This window comes from Eucyclogobius newberryi, unplaced genomic scaffold (genome assembly GCF_026437365.1).
Source record: "Eucyclogobius newberryi isolate DKJ021-1_F unplaced genomic scaffold, fEucNew1.0.hap1 SCAF_12, whole genome shotgun sequence".
In the NCBI taxonomy this organism is placed as follows: domain Eukaryota; kingdom Metazoa; phylum Chordata; class Actinopteri; order Gobiiformes; family Gobiidae; genus Eucyclogobius; species Eucyclogobius newberryi.
Window position 1 is genome coordinate 25241697 of NW_027315746.1, and position 20487 is coordinate 25262183.

The 20487-nt window shown below is 41.3% G+C and overlaps 2 protein-coding genes across 2 annotated transcripts; both read left to right on the plus strand.

The window, feature by feature from the left end:
• The first annotated feature begins 1031 nt into the window (after window positions 1-1031).
• On the plus strand, window positions 1032-10020 carry mcm4 (minichromosome maintenance complex component 4). Its single transcript, XM_072441644.1, has 17 exons — window positions 1032-1128; window positions 1906-1977; window positions 2088-2246; window positions 4695-4858; window positions 4937-5038; window positions 5150-5245; window positions 5325-5420; window positions 5936-6074; window positions 6270-6490; window positions 6630-6750; window positions 7276-7535; window positions 7983-8348; window positions 8423-8550; window positions 8826-9033; window positions 9139-9367; window positions 9453-9586; window positions 9652-10020. Exons 2-17 carry the CDS (start codon window positions 1917-1919, stop codon window positions 9745-9747), a joined length of 2580 nt encoding a protein of 859 aa, XP_072297745.1. The 5' UTR covers window positions 1032-1128; window positions 1906-1916; the 3' UTR covers window positions 9748-10020.
• Window positions 10021-10425: 405 nt separating this feature from the next.
• On the plus strand, window positions 10426-16069 carry ube2v2 (ubiquitin-conjugating enzyme E2 variant 2). The gene is made up of 4 exons (XM_072441647.1): window positions 10426-10510; window positions 13333-13478; window positions 14845-14970; window positions 15298-16069. Exons 1-4 carry the CDS (start codon window positions 10471-10473, stop codon window positions 15442-15444), a joined length of 459 nt encoding a protein of 152 aa, XP_072297748.1. The 5' UTR covers window positions 10426-10470; the 3' UTR covers window positions 15445-16069.
• The last annotated feature ends 4418 nt before the right edge of the window (window positions 16070-20487 follow it).

Sequence of the window (20487 nt, forward strand, 5' to 3'; positions counted from 1 at the left end):
TACTATTCCAGCACATTCTCTTTGGGTAGGGGTTGTTATTGTTGCAATAAACAATTAAAAAAATTTAACGAGTAACAGTATTAGATTAAAATTGTGTCAAAATTAGGGGTTGATGGAGACCAACGTTTTCCTTCTTGTCCTCAAAAGACCTACCATGTGCTGGCATCCGTTTCCCTCATCTGGAAAGTTCTGTAGTAGTTTTCCCTCAACTAAAGAGTTTTGTGGAAAAGTGCGCCACTCTGTGGTTATTTAACAACCCTGCAACTCCGTGCTGCAAACAAGCAAACAGTCATCATCAAATCAAATCAAAATCAAATCAATTTATTTTTGTAAGGCCCAAAATCACAACAACAGTTGCCTCTGAGGGCCACAGTCATGCATTTTGAATGGTGTGCATGCTTTGACCATTCGTTCTAACCTGTACAGTGAACCTCTTTCTACATATAGGCCTATTTCCATACAGATTATATTAATTAAAGTGTTGGTAAGAAACATTTCGACCTTATTGGCATGTTTACAAGTTGACATATATAGAAAGGCATCTTGACACTCGGTCATCCCTCGGTAGCTATTACGCTGCATAGAAATCATAATTATGTAGTACTTCATTTGCATTACAAAGCAGAATCTGGGGGATGTAGGCTCGCATAACACATGACCCCCAATGGTCTGGAGTCAAACTGCTTTTCCCATACAACTGAAAAGCAGGTGACAGCTAAACTTTACTTTACTGTTAAGTCAATTCCATACACCCAGAAATAAATTAGTTCTTATCTAAGGGAACATGGACGTAAGGAAAGCGTTGGTCTAGTCGGATCAAACCACTTTAAAGAGCGCTCGCTCTAACCTTGACTCCAAAAATAATGTGTTTTAAATTGTTGGCAAAACTCAATAATTTGAAACCTTTTTAATACAACTGGATTCATAATTCAAACATATAACCTAAAATATGCAAAAAACTCTGGAATATAAGTTGTGGAACCCTCACACAACCCCCTTACAGAAATGGTGTAGTCCGGAAGTAGTGTCCAACTCTGCTCCGTGATTGGTGCAAAGTTCCGCGCGAAAACAACGTCACCCGGAGTTTCGCGCCATATCTGCTGTAGACGGAACACTTCAGAGCCAGAGGTAAGAATAATGCTGTTTCTATCAAGTTTTCAGACATATCCGTTGTCAAACCAATGCATCTGTCCATATAACAGCCTTTAAACTTGTAATGTTCCCATGGAAACCTGTAAAGGTTCTGGTAGAAGTTTGTATCATCGGGTTTAATTGTTTTCACCGATGCCACATGTCAGGTTATGGAGGCTGTTGTACTGCACGGATCGCTCTTTGTCCAGATGAAACCCACTTTAGCCTTGTTTTCTAGTCTAAATACTAATCAAACTAGTCATACGAGTCAAAATATTGTTACGATCCTGCACGAAGTTTGGTTTGACGACATTTTTTGCTGCTAAGCCTGTGTACAGATTTAGTTTGGTAAAGTAGATCTGAAATTAAAATTGTTACATTCTTGCCCTATTTTTTTTTTTTGCGGTCCTTCAATAAATTGGAATAATCAATTGCTGATATTTTCATGTGATTAATTTGCCTAGTTGAGATTTTTTGAGAAAACATATAGTCATAGTGTAATTTGTTCAATTTTCTTACTATTATACTAAATTATGTGTAGCCCTTCAATGAATTCATCCTAAGTGGGGAAAATCTATACAGGTTACAAAAAAATTATGCATATTTTACTGATATATTTTTTTTACCAGTTGATTTATTTAAGAAAATTAAAACATAAAATGATTTAATTTTTTTTTTTTTTTGCTGCGTTCAATGGACTTTGCAACTTCAACACCATAAATCACCTTGATTATGTTAACAATATGGAGTAAATTTAGATTTATTTTTTTGAAGAATTATCAACCATGTCTTCTCCTACTTCAACTCCTGGACGCAAACGTGGAAGGAATGCCAACCCTTCCACTCGTAAGTAGCAATTACCTCACATTTGATTCTGAATTCAATATCATTTCCTTTGCACACTCTTAACTTTAGCAACTGATTCTAAAGCTTTTTTTTTGTTCTTGTCATCACAGCCAGCAGTGAGGGTCCAATCTCTCCCCTCTCCCAGCGCCGCAGAGGGCAGGACTCCTCCACTGGGGACCTGATGGCCATGCCCACCTCTCCGGCCACAGACGTGCTCAGTCCAGCGGCCCCTCAGGACACCTCACTGTTCTCCAGCCCGCGCCCTTCAGGTACGGCTGGTCCTTAAAACCACCTCTTTTTTTTAAACCGCTATAAACTATTTAATGAATCGTAGCAGAAAATATGAAAACTGAAAAATATGCGGCAACCGGGGTCACACCAGCAGGAAGCGCGAGCGTTTGACACGGTGCAGAAGACGTAGACGAAGCACTAGCACTTACCAGGGGACACGTCGTGTTGTCTGTAATGAAACGCACAGCGTTTTGAAGCTTAAAAAACAATCAGACTCTTAACTGTAATAGGAAAAGAAATCCCGCACACTGTCACTGTTACTTGCAAATAAAAATGTATTAGTAAAGAGGCAACGTTTTGGCAACTGGGCCTTCGTCAGGCAAATGGGTCAACCATCGTCAACCATTTGCCTGACGAAGGCCCAGTTGCCGAAACGTTGCCTCTTTACTAATACATTTTTATTTGCAAGTAAGACGATGTGCGGGATTTCTTTCCCTATTACAGTTGGCGTCACGTACGCCTTTCTCCTACCCACCTGGCACAGAACCTGATGTGCGGAGCACCGTCTTGATATCTATTACAATCAGACTCAAATTCACTGAGAAATTAGTCTAATGAGGAAGTGAATCTAGCCACGGCTGAACGCAAAGACACACGCGAAGCGCAGACATGCGATATACGGCGGTCTGCAGTTTAGAACCTGCCGCATTGAAACAAGACTCCCGCGGAAAACCTGTGAATCACTACCGTGGAACAAGTTTTTTTGTGTAAATATCTCATGTTACAACCTAACACTCACTCGCTAAGCACAAGCTCAGGAGCAGGGGAACCAGATGTGAAGACACGGGTAAATCGGCTCACACAGAGTCAAGGACAGTATAGTGACAGCTGTGATGTGTTTTCTGTTTAAGCTTCAAAATGCAGTTTTGTTACAATCCAACTCATATTCACTGAGAAATTGGTCTAATTAGACCCTCTGCACAGCATCCCGTGGGTGAACTGCGAGACTCCCGCTTCAATAGACACCCGGTGCATCACTTATAGTTTCTGTGTAAATATCTCATGTTACTACGTTGCACCTGTGGTTTATTGACAGATGCAGCCCGTAGAGGTACAGTTTGTTTTGTTGTAAATCTTCTTGGCGCGTTTATGCTTTGGGAGCGCTCTATAGCCCAAAAAGTACGGTAGATGGCCCCTCAGACAAATATAAGGCAGTGAAAGTTGTCTGAATCTTGTCAGATGAAGCATCGACTTGGATGAGTGGTGAAAATTATTCACTCTTAGGTGAGAGTTTTTTAATAGTAGTTTTGCGAGCCCCCGACCTCAAAAACGGAAATTCTAAAAAATATATTTTTCCTGTTTTCGCTGATTTTCCGCAGTTTTTTTTGGCCAAAACCTCAATAAAATAAAAATGTATTCTGCACCAGCATCTCCGACCATTTCTGCACAATCCGTCAGAACGCCAGAGAGCTTTAAAACTCTCGCAACTCACGGCTTCCTAGATCGACCATAATTCCATGAGATCGACCGGTAGATTAACATGAAGGATGCGGTGTGAGGGCCGCATTCATTGAACTCGTCGTGTTCGAACGAGGAAATGAAGAATACGCATCTTGACCGATTATATCATTTGTCGTTGCCATTTAAGTAGCACAAGTCCTCATGTGGACATGTCCAGCTCGTCTGTGGCGTCACACGTTCTCTTCTGATCGAATTGTAAGGCCGCTATTTGTCCCGATGAGTTGATCTAAGCTGCGTGTCCACTACTCGAGTGTGTGATAAATTTCTACGCCAAATTTAAACGAGCTCAATAAGACATTTTCAGTCATTGCGCACTTTGTGTTCCTGTCAAGACTCAAAGTTTATCAAATCAACTTGTTCGTTCACAGGATGATTCATTTTCTGAGAAACTGTCAGTCTGGGACTACTTTCTGTCTGATCACTGAGTTCCACCTTCCATTAAACAGTTAGTTTATGACATTGAAGGTATTTTTGTACACCGCAGTATAATAAGGGTTATTTTCAATGTCTTGCATTGATGACTATAATTATGTAGATAATGTAGAGAGGTTGAAGTTGGGCCTATATTCTAAGAATCAAAGACAATAAAATTTTATTTTTAAATTCAACTCTGACTTCTGGATGGTCGAGATATGAATAAAATAAAATTTTGAATTTTTATTTCGTCCTCCCCTTTTAAAAATGCCAAGAAAAATCGGTGAAAGAACAAATTAAAAAACTCTCGCCTTTTAAAACTTGTTCAAACTAGTTGAATTCAATTTTCTTTTGCTATAAATCCTTTTTATATTATGTTTGGCAGGAGGTTGATGCAAAGGTGCTCATTTCACCCTCAATCAAGGGTGAAACGAGCTTTAATCAGTCCACATTGTAGAGCCTTGTATTATTTGTCCCCTTTGCAACTCTAGATACTCCTTTTACCATCTTTAATTTCATCTTTTAAAATTGTCATGCTTTTCTACTAACAGTGGCTCCAAATGAAGTGGACATGAGCTCACCTCTCATGTACGGGACCCCCAGCTCTCGTGCTGATGCCACTCCACGCAGCTGTGTCCGGGGGACCCCTGCCAGACAGCGCCCTGACCTAGGATCTGTGAGGAAGGCTCCGCAAGTGGATCTGCAGTCAGAACCAGTCAGTGCACTTTGATCTACCCAACGTTTTAATCTTAACAAAGAAGATGCTAAGTAAACGCTGTCTGGTTTTGTATAGAGCACAGAGGGCGCTGTTGTGGGCAGTGAGACCAATACAGGGCAGAAGGTGGTCATCTGGGGAACCGATGTCAATGTTGGAACCTGCAAGGAGAAGTTCCAGGTATGATTCCAAACTTGAAATTACGACTCAATTGTTTTTAGTATTGATTTCAAAATTAAAGAATGAAAATTTTCCCTTTTTTTTTTTTTTTTTTTTTTTTTTTTTTTTTAGAGATTTTTGCAGAGGTTTATTGACCCAACCTCTACTGAAGATGAAAATGCTGGCCTGGACCTCAGTGAGCCTCTTTACATGCAAAAGCTGGAAGAGGTAAAACAATAACATGTAAAGACAGCTTTATTTCTTGTTTCATGCATGTTGGTAACTTATTTCTTTTTTGCTGTAATAGATCAGCGTTGTGGGGGATCCAGTGTTAAATGTGAATTGTCTGCATATTCAGACCTTTGATGCAGAGCTGTACAGGCAGCTTATCAGCTACCCACAGGTATATATTGTTTTTAATATACACTTTCTTTTGGGGATTCCCAACTTGTCTGTCTCCATCTAGATGTTTTTGTTTTGACTTGAACGTATGACTTGTGTTTCTTATTGCCCAAAAGAAAAACTGCTCTCGAGTCAAGCTATAAGTCACACTGGATGTTTTTGTTTTTTTTCACTTGTAAGAAAAATCTTGATTATACCAATTTAGTACTACTATGATGCAGTAGTAAATGGATACGACAATGATGAATGAAAACACAATTGTTAGAATGTATTTTCTGACGCACAATAGTAGTTTCTTTAATGTTACCATGTGGTCTTATTCTAATCCTGATATAGATTTGATATATATAGTATTTTCTCCCAGTGTATATACCATGTCATCTAGGATGTAGTTTCATTATTCGTGATTTGATTAGTATCTGGTTATCAGCGACCCGGCCCCGAATAAGGGCAAGAAGATGCCAGATTAGCCAAGATTTGCCAGGGATTAAACACTTTTATTTTGTCTGTTCACAGGAAGTTATCCCCACTTTTGACATGGCCGTAAATGAGCTCTTCTTTGAGCGCTTTCCCGATTCTATTTTGGAGTTCCAGATTCAAGTCCGCCCCTACAACGCCCTGAAAACCAGAAACATGAGGAGCCTGAACCCAGAAGGTGAGTGGGTTCAGAAGCCCAGCCGGTCTTTTATCAGGTGCCAATAAAGTGAAATCACACCTATTAGTGCTACCATTTGCTAAATCCTTTCTCCATATTCAGTATGGGAATTAAGAGAATATTTTTTTTGGTTTTGTGAAGTGTGAGTTACAGGCCTCATGGTAACACTTCTGTCTGCCTTATGTTGCTATTCAGACATCGATCAGCTCATCACCATCAGCGGTATGGTGATCCGCACTTCGCAGCTCATCCCTGAGATGCAGGAGGCTTTCTTCCAGTGCCAGGTGTGCGCCTACACCACTCGGGTGGAGGTGGATCGCGGCCGCATTGCTGAGCCTGCTGTGTGCCGCCACTGCAACAACACCCACAGTCTGGCACTCATTCACAACCGCTCAGTCTTTTCAGACAAGCAGATGGTGAGAGCTGGGGAGCAGAAGCGGGGGCAGGTTGCTTACAGTGAATGACACCTAGTCTGAGAATATGATATGTGCTAATCGGCCATGTGACGACTGAGGTCATGACATCTGTTGTTTTTATTCTTCTTCCGCAAAACAGGTTAAAGTCCAAGAGTCTCCTGAAGACATGCCTGCGGGTCAGACGCCGCACACCACTGTGGTGTATGCCCACAACGACCTGGTGGATAAGGTGCAGCCTGGAGACAGGATCAACATCACTGGTAAGCAACTGAACATGCCGAAGCATCAGCCTGGAGTGAAGAAACTCTAAACTATTAAATGTTTCAGCTGAACCGTGTTGTTCCATTTGGTATAACAATACACACTTTTTCATGCATTAAAGTCAAACCGGTCTTACAGTAATTAATCATGTCATGGCGTTTGGCAGATCATGTAATTGGTTGTACTTTCTCCTGCAGCATTCATGTCATATTACTGCAAAAGCAGTGAAGCACAGCAGTAACAAAATGTCATTAAAGTGTTGCGATACACATGATCTGATGCAAAAAACTGACAATATAATGTCCCAGCCATATATGCGCATGAAAATGTGGAATGAATACTTAAAACATATTACTGTACAGGTAAACTTAATTATGTAAGTTTGCTCAGGAGACCGCTATTGTTTTGTTCTGAATAATCGTATTAATTCCAATTACTATTTTCAGGTTTGAATTTTAGAAATTCTGAAACGAGGCAAAAGACTAAGAATTAACTTTGACTTCTCAATCTTGTCTTTGTCAAAGGCGTATACAGGGCAGTCCCCATGCGAGTGAACCCGCGTCAGAGCAACGTGAAATCCGTATACAAGACACACATAGACGCCATCCACTTTCGTAAGACTGACGAGAAGAGGCTGCACGGTTTGGACGAGGACACCGAGCAGAAGCTGTTCACGGAGGACCGCGTGCAGACACTGAAGGAACTGGCAGCTAAACCAGACGTGTACGAGCGCCTCTCCTCTGCTCTGGCTCCCAGCATCTACGAACATGAGGACATTAAAAAGGTGTGTGTGTGAGAGAGGGCGGTGATGGACACGAGCCAGCGCTGTTCAAGGCACTCTCATCGGCCTATTTTGGGGTTCGGCATATTGCTTATTGCTTTAATTTTCCAGCTGTCAATTTTCAAAACTTTATATAGTAAAAGGCATCATAGGCTGTCTTGAATCCTGTACGCAGGTGTTTTAAGCAAAATGTGTAGGAACGGTATTACTGAAGTGTGTGTGTGTGTGTGGAGGAAACAAAACGCAACTTCATTACGCATAACAAACATTATTTATAAAGAGTGTTAATGTTTTTGTTATTTAGAACTATCCATTGTAAACATATATTTTCTACAATTATACGGTGTTATCAAAGTTCATGTAGGCCTAGATTGATGAACGAACAGTGTATATGCGTGAGGCTTGTTATCGTTAGTCCTTTTGTGAATTGAATGTTTCGTGTATGTTTAGGGTATTTTGCTGCAGCTTTTTGGCGGCGGACGCAAAGACTTCAGTCAGACTGGTAGAGGCCACTTCAGGGCTGAGGTTAACATCCTTCTGTGTGGAGACCCTGGTACCAGCAAGTCCCAGTTACTCCAGTACGTTCACCACCTGGTGCCGCGCGGCCAGTACACCTCAGGAAAGGGCTCCAGTGCCGTGGGTCTCACAGCGTACGTGATGAAGGACCCTGAAACCAGGCAGCTGGTCCTGCAGACCGGAGCACTGGTTCTGAGCGACAATGGGATCTGCTGCATTGACGAGTTTGACAAGATGAGCGACAGCACGCGCTCGGTGCTGCACGAGGTCATGGAGCAGCAGACGCTCTCCATTGCCAAGGTAGGCCACACTTTTCCTCCACGCCGCCACATTCAAGAGCATTGTTTCTAAAAGGTTTGTTTTTTTGTCTACAGGCTGGTATCATTTGTCAGCTGAACGCCCGTACTGCCGTCTTGGCTGCCGCTAACCCTGTGGAATCCCAGTGGAACCCCAAAAAGACCACTATTGAGAATATTCAGCTGCCTCACACTTTATTGTCCAGGTAAAGGCTGTAAACCAGTGCAGCTGTTAACTCTACATTTCATATTAGACTCTCCTGGATTTCATAATGGGAACACGTTTTACAGGGACAACAGAAGGCTGGGGAAGTTGTAGTAATAAACAAGAACATAAATTATTAGGTGTATTCGTAACTGGGTGGGCTCAGAAGAATTATTTTCACTCCAGTTTCTCAAGTTAACGACACTTGAGGATAATATTTTTGACGACGTTTTGTAGCTCTCCCTATTGAATGACAGAACCACATTTACTCTCTAGGTTTGACTTGATCTTCTTGATGCTCGACCCCCAAGACGAGGCATACGACCGCAGACTGGCTCACCACTTGGTGTCGCTGTACTACCAGAGTGAGGAGCAGATCGAAGAGGAGTACCTCGACATGGCCGTGCTGAGGGACTACATCGCATATGCACGGATATACATAAATCCTCGACTGAGTGAGGAGGCCGGCCAGGCTCTGATTGAGGTTTGTCCACACACTTAAGTCTGAAATGAAATATGAAGCAATAATTCTATAGCGTGTTTCTTCCACGTCTGGTTCTAGCTTATGATTTGATGGATGTCTTTGCAGGCCTATGTGGACATGAGGAAGATTGGCAGCGGCCGTGGCATGGTGTCTGCTTATCCTAGACAACTGGAGTCTCTCATTCGACTGGCAGAAGCCCACGCCAAAGTGCGCTTCTCTGAGAAAGTGGAGACCATCGACGTAGAGGAGGCCAAGAGGCTGCACAGAGAGGCCCTCAAACAGTCCGCCACAGATCCCAGGACCGGCTTTGTGGACATTTCCATCCTTACAACAGGTCGGCTATTGAGACCAAATGAACCGATTCAAAGAACTAAATGAAAAGATACATTTTGATTACGTGTGATTTTGACACGTTACAGGAATGAGTGCCACAGCACGCAAGCGCAAGGAAGAGGTGGCCCAAGCCCTGAAGAAACTTATCCAAGCCAAAGGAAAGACCCCAGCCATGAAGTACCATGTGCTGCTTGAGGACCTCCGAGGACAGTCTGAAGTGGTAAATACTTTTTCTGTCCATTTCTTCAACCTACATGCAATTCACACAATCTAAATTGTCTATAGGCCATCACCAAGGAGCTGTTTGACGAGGCACTGCGGGCTCTGGCTGATGAGGACTATTTGACCGTGACTGGGAAAACTGTCCGCCTGCTTGCCTAAAAAAGATAGTTTCTAGCTTCCTTTTTCCTACCATGTTGTATATTGAAATTGCATTGTCAAGAAAAGTATATATTTCATTGAATGTTTATTTGTCTTACTGTAAACACCCATTTCTAGGGGTACTTTAAATATGATTGTAAAAAGCTTTTTCAGGCACTAGCCACTGTATATTAAGTACTTATTTCAACAGTACACTTGAATTAATTGGATTTTGACGTGTCACTTGCGTTCAGTAATTGTATAAATGTATGCAATAAAATAAAAGTGGAAGAATTGCTGCACAACCAGTTTGATTTGGTCAAAATTACTATTATTTACTTGACCTACTCAAGAAATCTCAGCGCTTGACAAGAAATTAAGTTGTAATGTCGATAAAGTAGATCCTTTCCTTTTTGCAATTACACGACAACACAATTGACATAGTTCATAACATAAGACATTTAATTGACTACCGTTTATAAGACAAGTGAAATACTCTGGATTGTCTTGTGTGTTCAGACTGCAGACTGGCGAGTGAAGTGTGTTTTACTAATGATCAGCCCTCTGTCTCTGTGTGTGTGTGTGTTAGCGTCTGTGTGTGTCTCTGTCTCTTAGGCCTGTGTCTTTGTGTCTGTCTCTGTGTGTGTCTCAGCGCGTGTGTCTGTGCGCGTGCGTGTGTGTCTGTGCGCGTGCGTGCGTGTGTCGCGCGCGCCGCTGGAGCTGGGCTTGGTCTGAGCGCCGCTGATGTCACAGCTCTGTGCGCAGAAGGAGATGGCCACCTCAGGTCTGTATTCCTCCACGTCTAAATAGTCTTGGAAAGCAGGGCAGTGAGGGGGCGAATCCACGCCAGGCCTGTCATTTAGACTCACAAACGCTGTCGTGTTTACTCTGTTTGGAAAGTTGATCCAAATTGCAGTTCTCTCGGGAGCCTGTTTTTTGAGCCAGCAGTGCTTTCTGGAGCCCCGCGTTAGCTCGCCTAGCTTCATTGTAGCGGCTCACACGAGTTTGGACCACTATATTATGAGGGTAGAATAACAAAGCTCGTGCGTGCGTTAGCAAATCATACACATTAATAGTCTTAAATGTCTCACGGCTGCAATAATGTCGTGATATTTTCTGTTTGGACAAAACGGCCGCAGACAACAGTAGCTACCGTTAGCTTTAGCCTCGGCTAAGTTAGCGACTAGAATATTCTAATAAAGCGCAGCGAAATTAGCTCTGTCCATTCATCCTTGTGCAGTACTACTGTCCCCTCTGCAGTGCATTATCATTGAAATTAAGTTTTTGATAATAATCATATCGCATGCGAGACACTGGGGGTAGTTAATATGTGAAAACCCGCAGATTGTGGGTGACATGCTTGGGCCAAATATATCTCACTGCCGCGGCAAACGCTCACATTCACGACACTATTTTATGACGTAAATTCACCCCCGTCACGCTTAACAAACTAACGTTATATGCACATCACAATAATGTGCATTTAATGTAAGAATCAGAGGTATTTTGGAGGCCATGCGTGCTTTCAGTAAATAGACGGAGCCGCTGCCCCTTCAGCAGGAAATGTGGCTGATGATGATGCAAAAATAAAACTAAACTTTGGCTACATAAACTGCAAGCTAAATTCCCCTTTATAGATTGGTTTGAGACTTGTAACGCGTGGTGGTTTGTCCTTTTAAACTCCCACTGCTGTTACTTAAAGCTGCACGGACATGGATCAGGTCAGGGGTCGTATAACATTGTGGGGGTGGCGGCGGCCCCGGATATATTAGACCTGTATCTCATGTCTGTAGTAACACAGTCCACACACATGGACACTGTCATTACTACTAAACATTACTAAAACTATGGGGAGCTTTCTTTGGATGGGATCGGTTACATTTGAACCGATTTTTGACCAAACATGTCTTATTCTCCTCTTCTGGATAACTAAACCACTTTTGCTTTAACCTAGATCAAAAAGGAAAGCAAAATCTACTTTTCAATAACTCATCATTTATAAGAAAGAAAGAAAAATACTGTATAGTCCTTTTTAGTAGTATTAGTTTTATTTTGACAATATTCACATAGCATGTTCTTGACAGTATTTACCGGTAACTGAACAAATCCACACCAAAATATTAGTATTATTTAATTTATGGATTTTAACAATTATGGAAATGACATGCAAACCACAACATTTGATCTATCGAGAGGGTCAAATGGTAGTTTATACCTTACAAAAGCAGAACCGAGGCTTGTTGTTGATTTCGCTTTAGCTAAGTCTCTTCCCATACACCGATTCCATTTTATATCCATGCCACATGACTGCGCTAACGGCTGGAGTGATGACTTTAGTGATGGCATGCTCAGCCCCAGTCTCTAGTGTTATAAGAACTTTCTAGACTATACACTAACGACTGAGCTGTTCTAGTCAACAAAACAAACTAGACTTAATTTAGAACCAATATTTCAGACACACTTGTGTTTGACCATAATTCATAAAAATGGAACGTCACCTCGCTGGCGGGGAAAGAGCCTGAGCTTGGGTGGGAGGTTGAGGGGTACCGACTGGATATAGTCGGCCTCACCTCCACGCACAGTTTGAGCTCTGGAACCCATCTCCCTGAGAGGAGCAGGACGCTCCACTTCTCTGGTGTTGCCCGCAGGGAGAGGTGGCGAGCTGGTGTGCTTATAACCCCACAGATCAGCTGCCACGTGTTGGAGTTCACCCCAGTGAATGAGAGTGTCGCGTTCAGGTTGGGAACAGGTCTCTCACTGGAGGGTGTGTTCCAACTACAGAGGGAATTCAGCCAGTAAGGTCTATTCCAGGGTACTGGAGAGGAGAGAATCCGACCAAAACCTCAGGAGGAGCAGAGTGGTGTTCATCCTGGTCGTGGAACACTGGACCAGCTCTATACTCTTCAGGTGCTTGAGGGTTCATGGGAGTTTGCCCAACCAGTCCACATGTGCTTTGTGGATCTGGAGAAGACTTTCGACCGTGTCCCTCGGGGTGTCCTTTGGGGGGGGCTCCTGGAGTACGGGGGCCCTTTGCTCAGGGCAGTCCAGATTCTTGGAGCCAGATCACAATTACAATTTTATCACAATTCATGCACACTTTGTATATTTAAATTGACTTTAAGAAGTGCTTCTCCTGAAAGATCACACTTCATTGTAACTGGCAAAACCTACTTGTCACTCAGTCAGAGCATGACTGAGGCTTTGGGTGGGGAACACTGTCTGTGTTTGATGTAGAGCTGCATTAAACTGAGACTGAATTACTGTTCGACAATATGACAAAAATAGCAGATTGTCACAGGATGTTTATTGCCATGTTGCCCAGCCTTATTTTAAGCAAACTTTTGCATTTGGACTGACACCTGCACTTGATACTGTGCCGCTCAAGATTCTAATAAGGATTTTAATGGATCACTGAAGAAAGCATGGAGTGAGCTTTTTTGGAGTTACTGGGTTGTTTAATTTGTCTTTTAACTCATGAAGATGTTTACTCGTACTTTTCTTTGTATAAATTGTTTTATTTCAGATCTTTATTTCCTGTATCTTTATTTCAAACCCAAACTTCCGATGCAAAAATGTTATGTTGTATTTTCCTTTATATTTCATCAGTTAAAGTCCCACGCAATTTCCGCTTGTTGGAGGAACTGGAGGAGGGCCAGAAGGGCGAGGGCGATGGCACAGTGAGCTGGGGCCTGGAGGACGATGACGACATGACCCTGACCAAGTGGAGAGGCATGATCATCGGACCGCCACGTGTGAGTACTACCACTGCCACAAAAGTACACCAGGCACAACACAGGTGGCCACATTACACTAAACTGCACCACATATGCTTAAGTAAATGTTATGAAACTAAAGGCCAGGTGTTTGCAGATTTACTCCGAGGAGAGTCCCGTCGAGCTTGTTTTTACAGGCCATGGTTGGGAAATATTGCATCATCAGTATCATATTTAGCCTGTTATATTGCCGTGCAGTGTAGTGTTAAGGCAAATGTTATGCATGATAAGAGTTTTAGGCCGTATCACCTACTCTAGAGTCAAGTATGATGATGTATTGTTATTGCAATATTCAACATTACTGTGTCACATTTTGTGCTCGTGGAAGCAAAAGATGGATATGTGGAAGTAAAGTGTTAGAGTGGTTGGGCAGCGCGGCATATTACAATATATGAATTCATCCAAAGTAATTTACAATTGTTACAACAAAGTGGAGGACACATATCACTGGACCATTCACAAGCCTGTCTCAAATCTATAGCTGATTCTGTACAGTTTTGTAGACCTGTTTTCACACATGTTGGAGCGCTCTGAGGAGCGGCACACGTGTACACGAGATTTAGTTTCAATTTACTTTACTTTTGGGTCGGTGCTGTTCACATGCAGCTCTCATGATTCACCCCAAACGCTGTAAGAGGCGATCAGCTGACCGCTACACGTATTTCCATGACGACAGGCACAGGTTTCAAACAGCAGCTCTGCAGTGCCCATTCAAACAAATATATACATGATCCAAGCACTTTTATGATCAAACTCCAGCACTTTTACCATTACCACGGACTGGGCCGTGGAAGTCGGTCGTCTTGAGGTCGTCGGCTTTCGCACTCCACTCGCCCCGCTCCACAGTGTGGGAAGAGCAGCTCTGAGAGCGTTTTAAACAGGTGGTGGTTTAATGTGCTTCAGACTGTGACTCTGGTGTACACAGGCTCAAGTGCAGTGCTGTCAGATCCAGAGCTTTCACATCGGCCTAACAGTGACAGTGTGAAAAACACATTAGTTTGTGTGCGTGCGATTATATTCACACACACCCTCAGTGAATCAACTAATAATTATAATAACCTTTAACTCCATAAGCCATGTTCTTTTGGCCTGTCCACTTTTTTGTAGACATAAGTAAGTAAGTTGTATACAGCATGTTTTATCCTAATTTGTTTGGGAGAATCACGTTTATGACGGCATAGTTTGAACTACAGCAGTGACTTTGTGCAGGAAGTAGCCCGTGTGATCCTGCTTGGAGTGTTATTGTGCTCACTCCTGTCACGCTGATGTAGAAGATCTCAGAGATATATATTACAAATCATTTGTATCTCCATCTAAACACCCCTGTTTTTCTTCTTTGTTTCAGACCAATTATGAGAACAGAATATACAGCCTGAAGGTGGAGTGCGGACCTGGATACCCAGACACAGCCCCAACTGTTAGATTTGAAACTAAAATTAGCATGAATGGGATAAATAATTCAAACGGATCAGTAAGTAACTGTTGCTTGTTCTGATTACTATTGTGTCTTTTTGTCCTTTATTCAAAATCTCTCTAATACAACACAACAATGAATTTGAAGTACACTTTGAAATGTTATAATTACATATCACATGATCTTCTAAAGTGATGATCTTTTTCCAAACTATATTGCAGCATTGCCGTTTTCTCTTGCATGTTCTAAATGCCATTATATAAAGTTGTGCAGTCTAATATTTGTAACTGGTGCACTTAAGTGACAGGCCTGTGTGATGTGCAATAAGTCAGTGTCTGCCGCTGTCACCATGACTGATAAGGTGTTTTCTCTGCTGTCTTGCAGGTGGACTCACGTAGCATACCAATCTTAGCCAAATGGCAGAATTCTTATAGTATTAAAATTATTCTTCAAGAGCTAAGGCGTCTAATGATGTCCAAAGAGAACATGAAGCTTCCACAGCCTCCAGAAGGACAATGCTACAGCACTTAATCATAATGGATTGTTTTGACCCTCTGTCTTAAAAACCTTACTCTTAGAAATTTTGTGTAAAAACATCAAGAGGCTCACTTCGCAAATCAACAGTATCAACGTCCGCAAGAGCGACATTGGACTTTTTCTTCGTACATAGCTCATATTATTTAAAAAACGGCCCCCGATAGAAAGGCTACAAGCCCACGGCCTTTAACAAAAGATGTGAACGGCTGCTTTGTGTTTGAGTGGGCTGGAAGTGGGAAGCATGACACCACGCAGAGGTTGTACCCGACTCCTCCCAAATAATCCTAGTTTTACGACAAGAAAGGCATGTAACTAATATCTAGTCAGAGAAGCCATGTTGAGTTTGTTAGTTCAATATAGCAGGTTCATTTCAAAATATCATGCAGATGCTGAAGCAGTGGCTGTAGTCTAAAAGTAGTGTCACACGGTATGAGATTTTCTTTTTAAATAAATATATATTATTATATCTGTATTTGACACCAATTCGTTCTGTTCTGCAGCTCTTTGACTTGTAACAGACGTTGAAGCCTGTTTTGTTCTCAAAAACAATTGCATTTAAATTCAAGTGGAAATGACAGGTATATGAATTTTCTGAAATTAAAGTCACTCTGCAAAACCATCAATCTTGAGTCTATTTTCTTGACCTTGCACCTGCTGGTTGGTCCACTAGGGGGCGCCCTCTTAGTGGACAATCATGCACACGTCACTCTGTCACGCATTCGTTTGTGAGTAGTCTTAGCCTGACCTTGACCCTTGTCACAATCTGGAATAATCCAATCCAAATGCCTTTATTTTATTATTTTTAAAACCACCCTCGTCTTTCCTTTATTTGACTTGTTTATCAGTAAATCTTTGTTACATTTTGGAGACTCCACAGGGAAAACGAGAAGCACCATTCCACCTGAGACATGACCTTTTGATGCCTCCTCATCTGTTTGATTATTCATAAGTTAATTACGACAAATGGGATTTTAAAGGGGATTTACCTACGCTTCATCTGTCTTGTGACCAAACAACGTTTTAGTGCGTTTAGTTTGAGTCAAGGACAAACGGCTCATTTTAAGTGTATAATGTAAAGAAGCATGCTGTAGTTTTACTCTTCGAACAGTAATGGCATATATTTCTTAGTAATTCTCGTGTCTTAACATTCCTGTCGTTGTCACTGCTTGTACTGAAAAGAGAAAATCCACTAAGAACAAAACAAGCATTTTCTATTAAACCAATACATCTCTGGGTTATATATAGTAATTACTGTGGCCGGCCTATGCAGAAGTTACACCGGTAAATTCATCCATTTATATGAGAAACATGCAGATTTCATTACATTATGCTGCAGTAGTAAAAATACAATACAACAAAGGCCTTTTATTACACACATTAATCATTTAAACTCATTTTGGAGAGTGTAAATACAATATAGTAGCTATTTTAAGAGGACAAATTTGCCAAACAACTAAAAATCTGTTTCTTTTATTTAATTAAAATTTTTCTCAATTTGTTGTTTGAAAAAACATGTTTGCAGTTTAAATAACACATTTTGGACAGGCCAAATGTAAGTAAATATTGCTTTGTAACAGCCCTTTAAAATAATGTTAGATGCTTTATTACTTGCTTCATTAAACTATTCAAATATGATTAAAAAATGATCTGATTTACAAAAATTGAAGCATCCACACACTTATAAGTATGTTGTGTATATGTTGCGTCTATAGAAAGCCACATTTACATTGAAATATAGTGGATTGTTGCTGATTCGGTCCAACTTTTGTGTCGTCTGAAGTGTTCAAGGCTAAAGGAGACTGATGAACTGGACCTGCCTCTCCAGTTGACCTTTTGACCCTGTCCCATTCATCACAGTTACAGTAGAGTCTCTGTAGAAAGAAGTAGATCGAACAAGACAACCAGCCAGAAAAAAGACTTGACGCTTGATGCCTAATTAAACTTGATATACTAATAAAGTATAAAAATGACTATAAAATATGCATTGTCCTAGGAGTGTGCTCTTGAGAGTAAGACGAGTCGAATTAAAAGTTCTGAAATGTACACTGTCCTTGATAAATACTGTAGTTTAATTTATTGTTTGCTACGAATCATTGTAGCATCTTAAAACAATTAAAAACGTGAGTATACATTTTCACAGCTTTCTCATTAAAAAAAAAAGCAGTCCAATAACAACAGTACAGTTGAGTTATATATTATTTTTTCTACCGCATGTGAAAAAGTGACTGTATTTCCCCGGGACATAACATTTGGGGGTGAAATTAATCATATGAAACGCTTGTGATTAAGCGCTACATGTAAAATTACAAAATGTCACACCTGCTGCTGCTAACACTCAATATGGTGGTTATTTTTATACCTTGTCTGTAAATGGATTATTGCTAATTTCACAATATGTCACAATATACAATACGTCACTGCAAATACAGCCGTCCAATTTTCTGCTATGTTTGATCCTCATTTGTTTATGAATTGTCTTGATGTGGACAGTTTAATTAATTCCTTTAACAGCCAATGTTTATCAATTTTAGATCAGGTGGCACCTGTAAAATCCACTGTGTCATCACAGAAAAAAGCTTGTCCTTGGATAAATGAAGATATCCTAAACCTAAAGAGACTATGTCGGAAAACTGAGCGTCTGTGGAAAACCTCTAGTCTTGAGGTCCATAGGTTACACCTCAGAGATCTTGTGTCATCTTACAATGAAATGATGGAAAGTTCCAGATCTGATTACTTCCGTCAGCTAATAACATCCAACAAGAAAAACCCCACAGTGTTGTTTGACACTATAAATTCTATTGTTTGTCCTTCAGCTGCAGTGACTCCTGTTTCCTGCAAAGCTGACAGCAATGAATTCCTCAGGTTCTTTATCGATAAGATCAAGATGATCAAAGACCAAATCCCACTCCCATTGTCTGATAAACCTGTTTCTGTGGAGCCTGTTTCCCAAAACTGGTCTTCTTTTAAGCCTGTCACTCTAGGAGACATCTCAGCTCTGGTGACCAAGATGAAACCCTCCTCTTGTACATCAGATGCCCTTCCCTGCAGGCTCTTCCTCAAAGTGTTTGATGTTATTGGCCCCTGGGTTACCAAAATGGTAAATCTCTCTCTTTCTACTGGTGTGTTTTCTGGTCCATTTAAACATGCCATAGTTGAGCCTTTACTGAAAAAAACTAACTTGGACCCGACAGACCCCAAAAGTTTCAGACCCATATCAAAGCTCCCGTTCATGTCCAAGATCCTAGAGAAGGTGGTCTCTGAACAATTGTCAGATTTCCTTGATCAGTCAGACATTCACGACTCTTTTCAATCTGGTTTCCGCAAACATCATTCTACGGAAACCGCATTGTTGAAAGTGTCCAGTGACATTATGATGTCTGCTGATTCTGGGAAATGCACTGTTTTAGTTCTGTTGGATCTGTCTGCAGCCTTTGACACTGTCGACCATCATATCCTGTTGAACAGACTGAGGGACCTGATTGGACTGTCGGGGTCAGTTCTTCATTGGTTTTCCTCATATTTATCCGGTCGGAGCTTTAGTGTTGCTGCAAACCAAATAATGTCCGACTCAGCTGATCTGTTGTGTGGAGTTCCTCAGGGCTCCGTCTTGGGTCCCGTCCTATTTCTGCTTTATATAATTCCCCTGGGAATGATCATTAAAGAGTTTAGTGATGTGTCCTATCACCTGTTCGCTGACGATATTCAGCTCTATTGCTCTTTTAAACCTTCTGAGATCCAGAAGCTGAACTCCTTGGTCAGTTGTTTAGTGCAAATAAAACAATGGCTGAGTCAAAACTCGTTGCAGCTAAATACTGACAAAACAGAAACTCTGATTATTGCCCCTGATGATGCCATTACAGGGATAAACCAGTACTTGGGTGTTTTAGGTCAGACTTCTAAACCAAGTCTTAGAAACGTGGGTGTTGTCTTTGACAAAGACATGTCTTTAGAGCACCACTCTAAGCTGTTGACGAGGAACTGTTTCTTTCAGTTGAGGAAAATCTCTAAGCTCAGGAAAATAGTGTCTCAAAATGACCTGGAACTTATAATTCATGCATTTGTGTCTTCACGTTTAGACTATTGTAACAGTTTGTTTTCCTGTCTTAACAAGAAGGAACTCTCTCGTCTGCAGCTGGTCCAAAACTCTGCAGCGAGGATCTTAACCCGCACAAATAGAAGGGCCCACATTTCACCCATTCTCAAAGCCCTTCACTGGAGCCGGTCTCCTACCGGATACTGTTTAAAATTCTTGTTTTAACTTTTAGAGCTTTAAATGGTCAGGTCCCATCGTACATCAGCGATCTGATTAAACCATACGCTCCCTCTCGCTCACTAAGGTCCTTGGATCAGAAACTGTTGTTGGTTCCTCGCACCCGTTTTCGGACCAGAGGAGACAGATCCTTCCAGGCTGTTGCCCCCAGACTCTGGAACGATCTTCCGTTCTCCTTACGGTCACTGGACTCAGTTATTGCTTTTAAGGGTCAGCTTAAAACCCTTTTATTTAGTCAAGCCTTTTAAATGCACTTGTTTTACGGACTGATTTTACTGTATATTGTTGTATATGTATTGTTCACTGTAATTTTTTTGTGTTTTTATTGTTTTATTCTGTGTTTTGTGAAGCACTTTGTGACCTCTGTCTGTGAAAGGTGCTATAGAAATAAATTTACTTACTTACAATATGGTCATAGTATGGCCCATCGCCCGCACTTACATCATTACACAATGAGATCAGATCTGGTGCAATACGCAATCACATGAGTTCAGAATTATTCTTTAAGTGTTTGAGCTACATCCTATAACTAAATACTACAAGCTACTTTTAAAGGTGCACTATGTCACGTTTCTGGTATAACGCCCAACACCTTTTTGTCTCCTTGAAGATCAGAGAGAAGCAGGTAACCCCACCGGATCAAGTTACAAGTCTGGGGTCTCATTTATAAAACTTTACATAGAATTCTTAATAATAGTGTATGTACAGACAAAACACAAACTTCAAAAACGTCCTTTAGACTCTGAAAACCCTGATGAGCAAAGTTT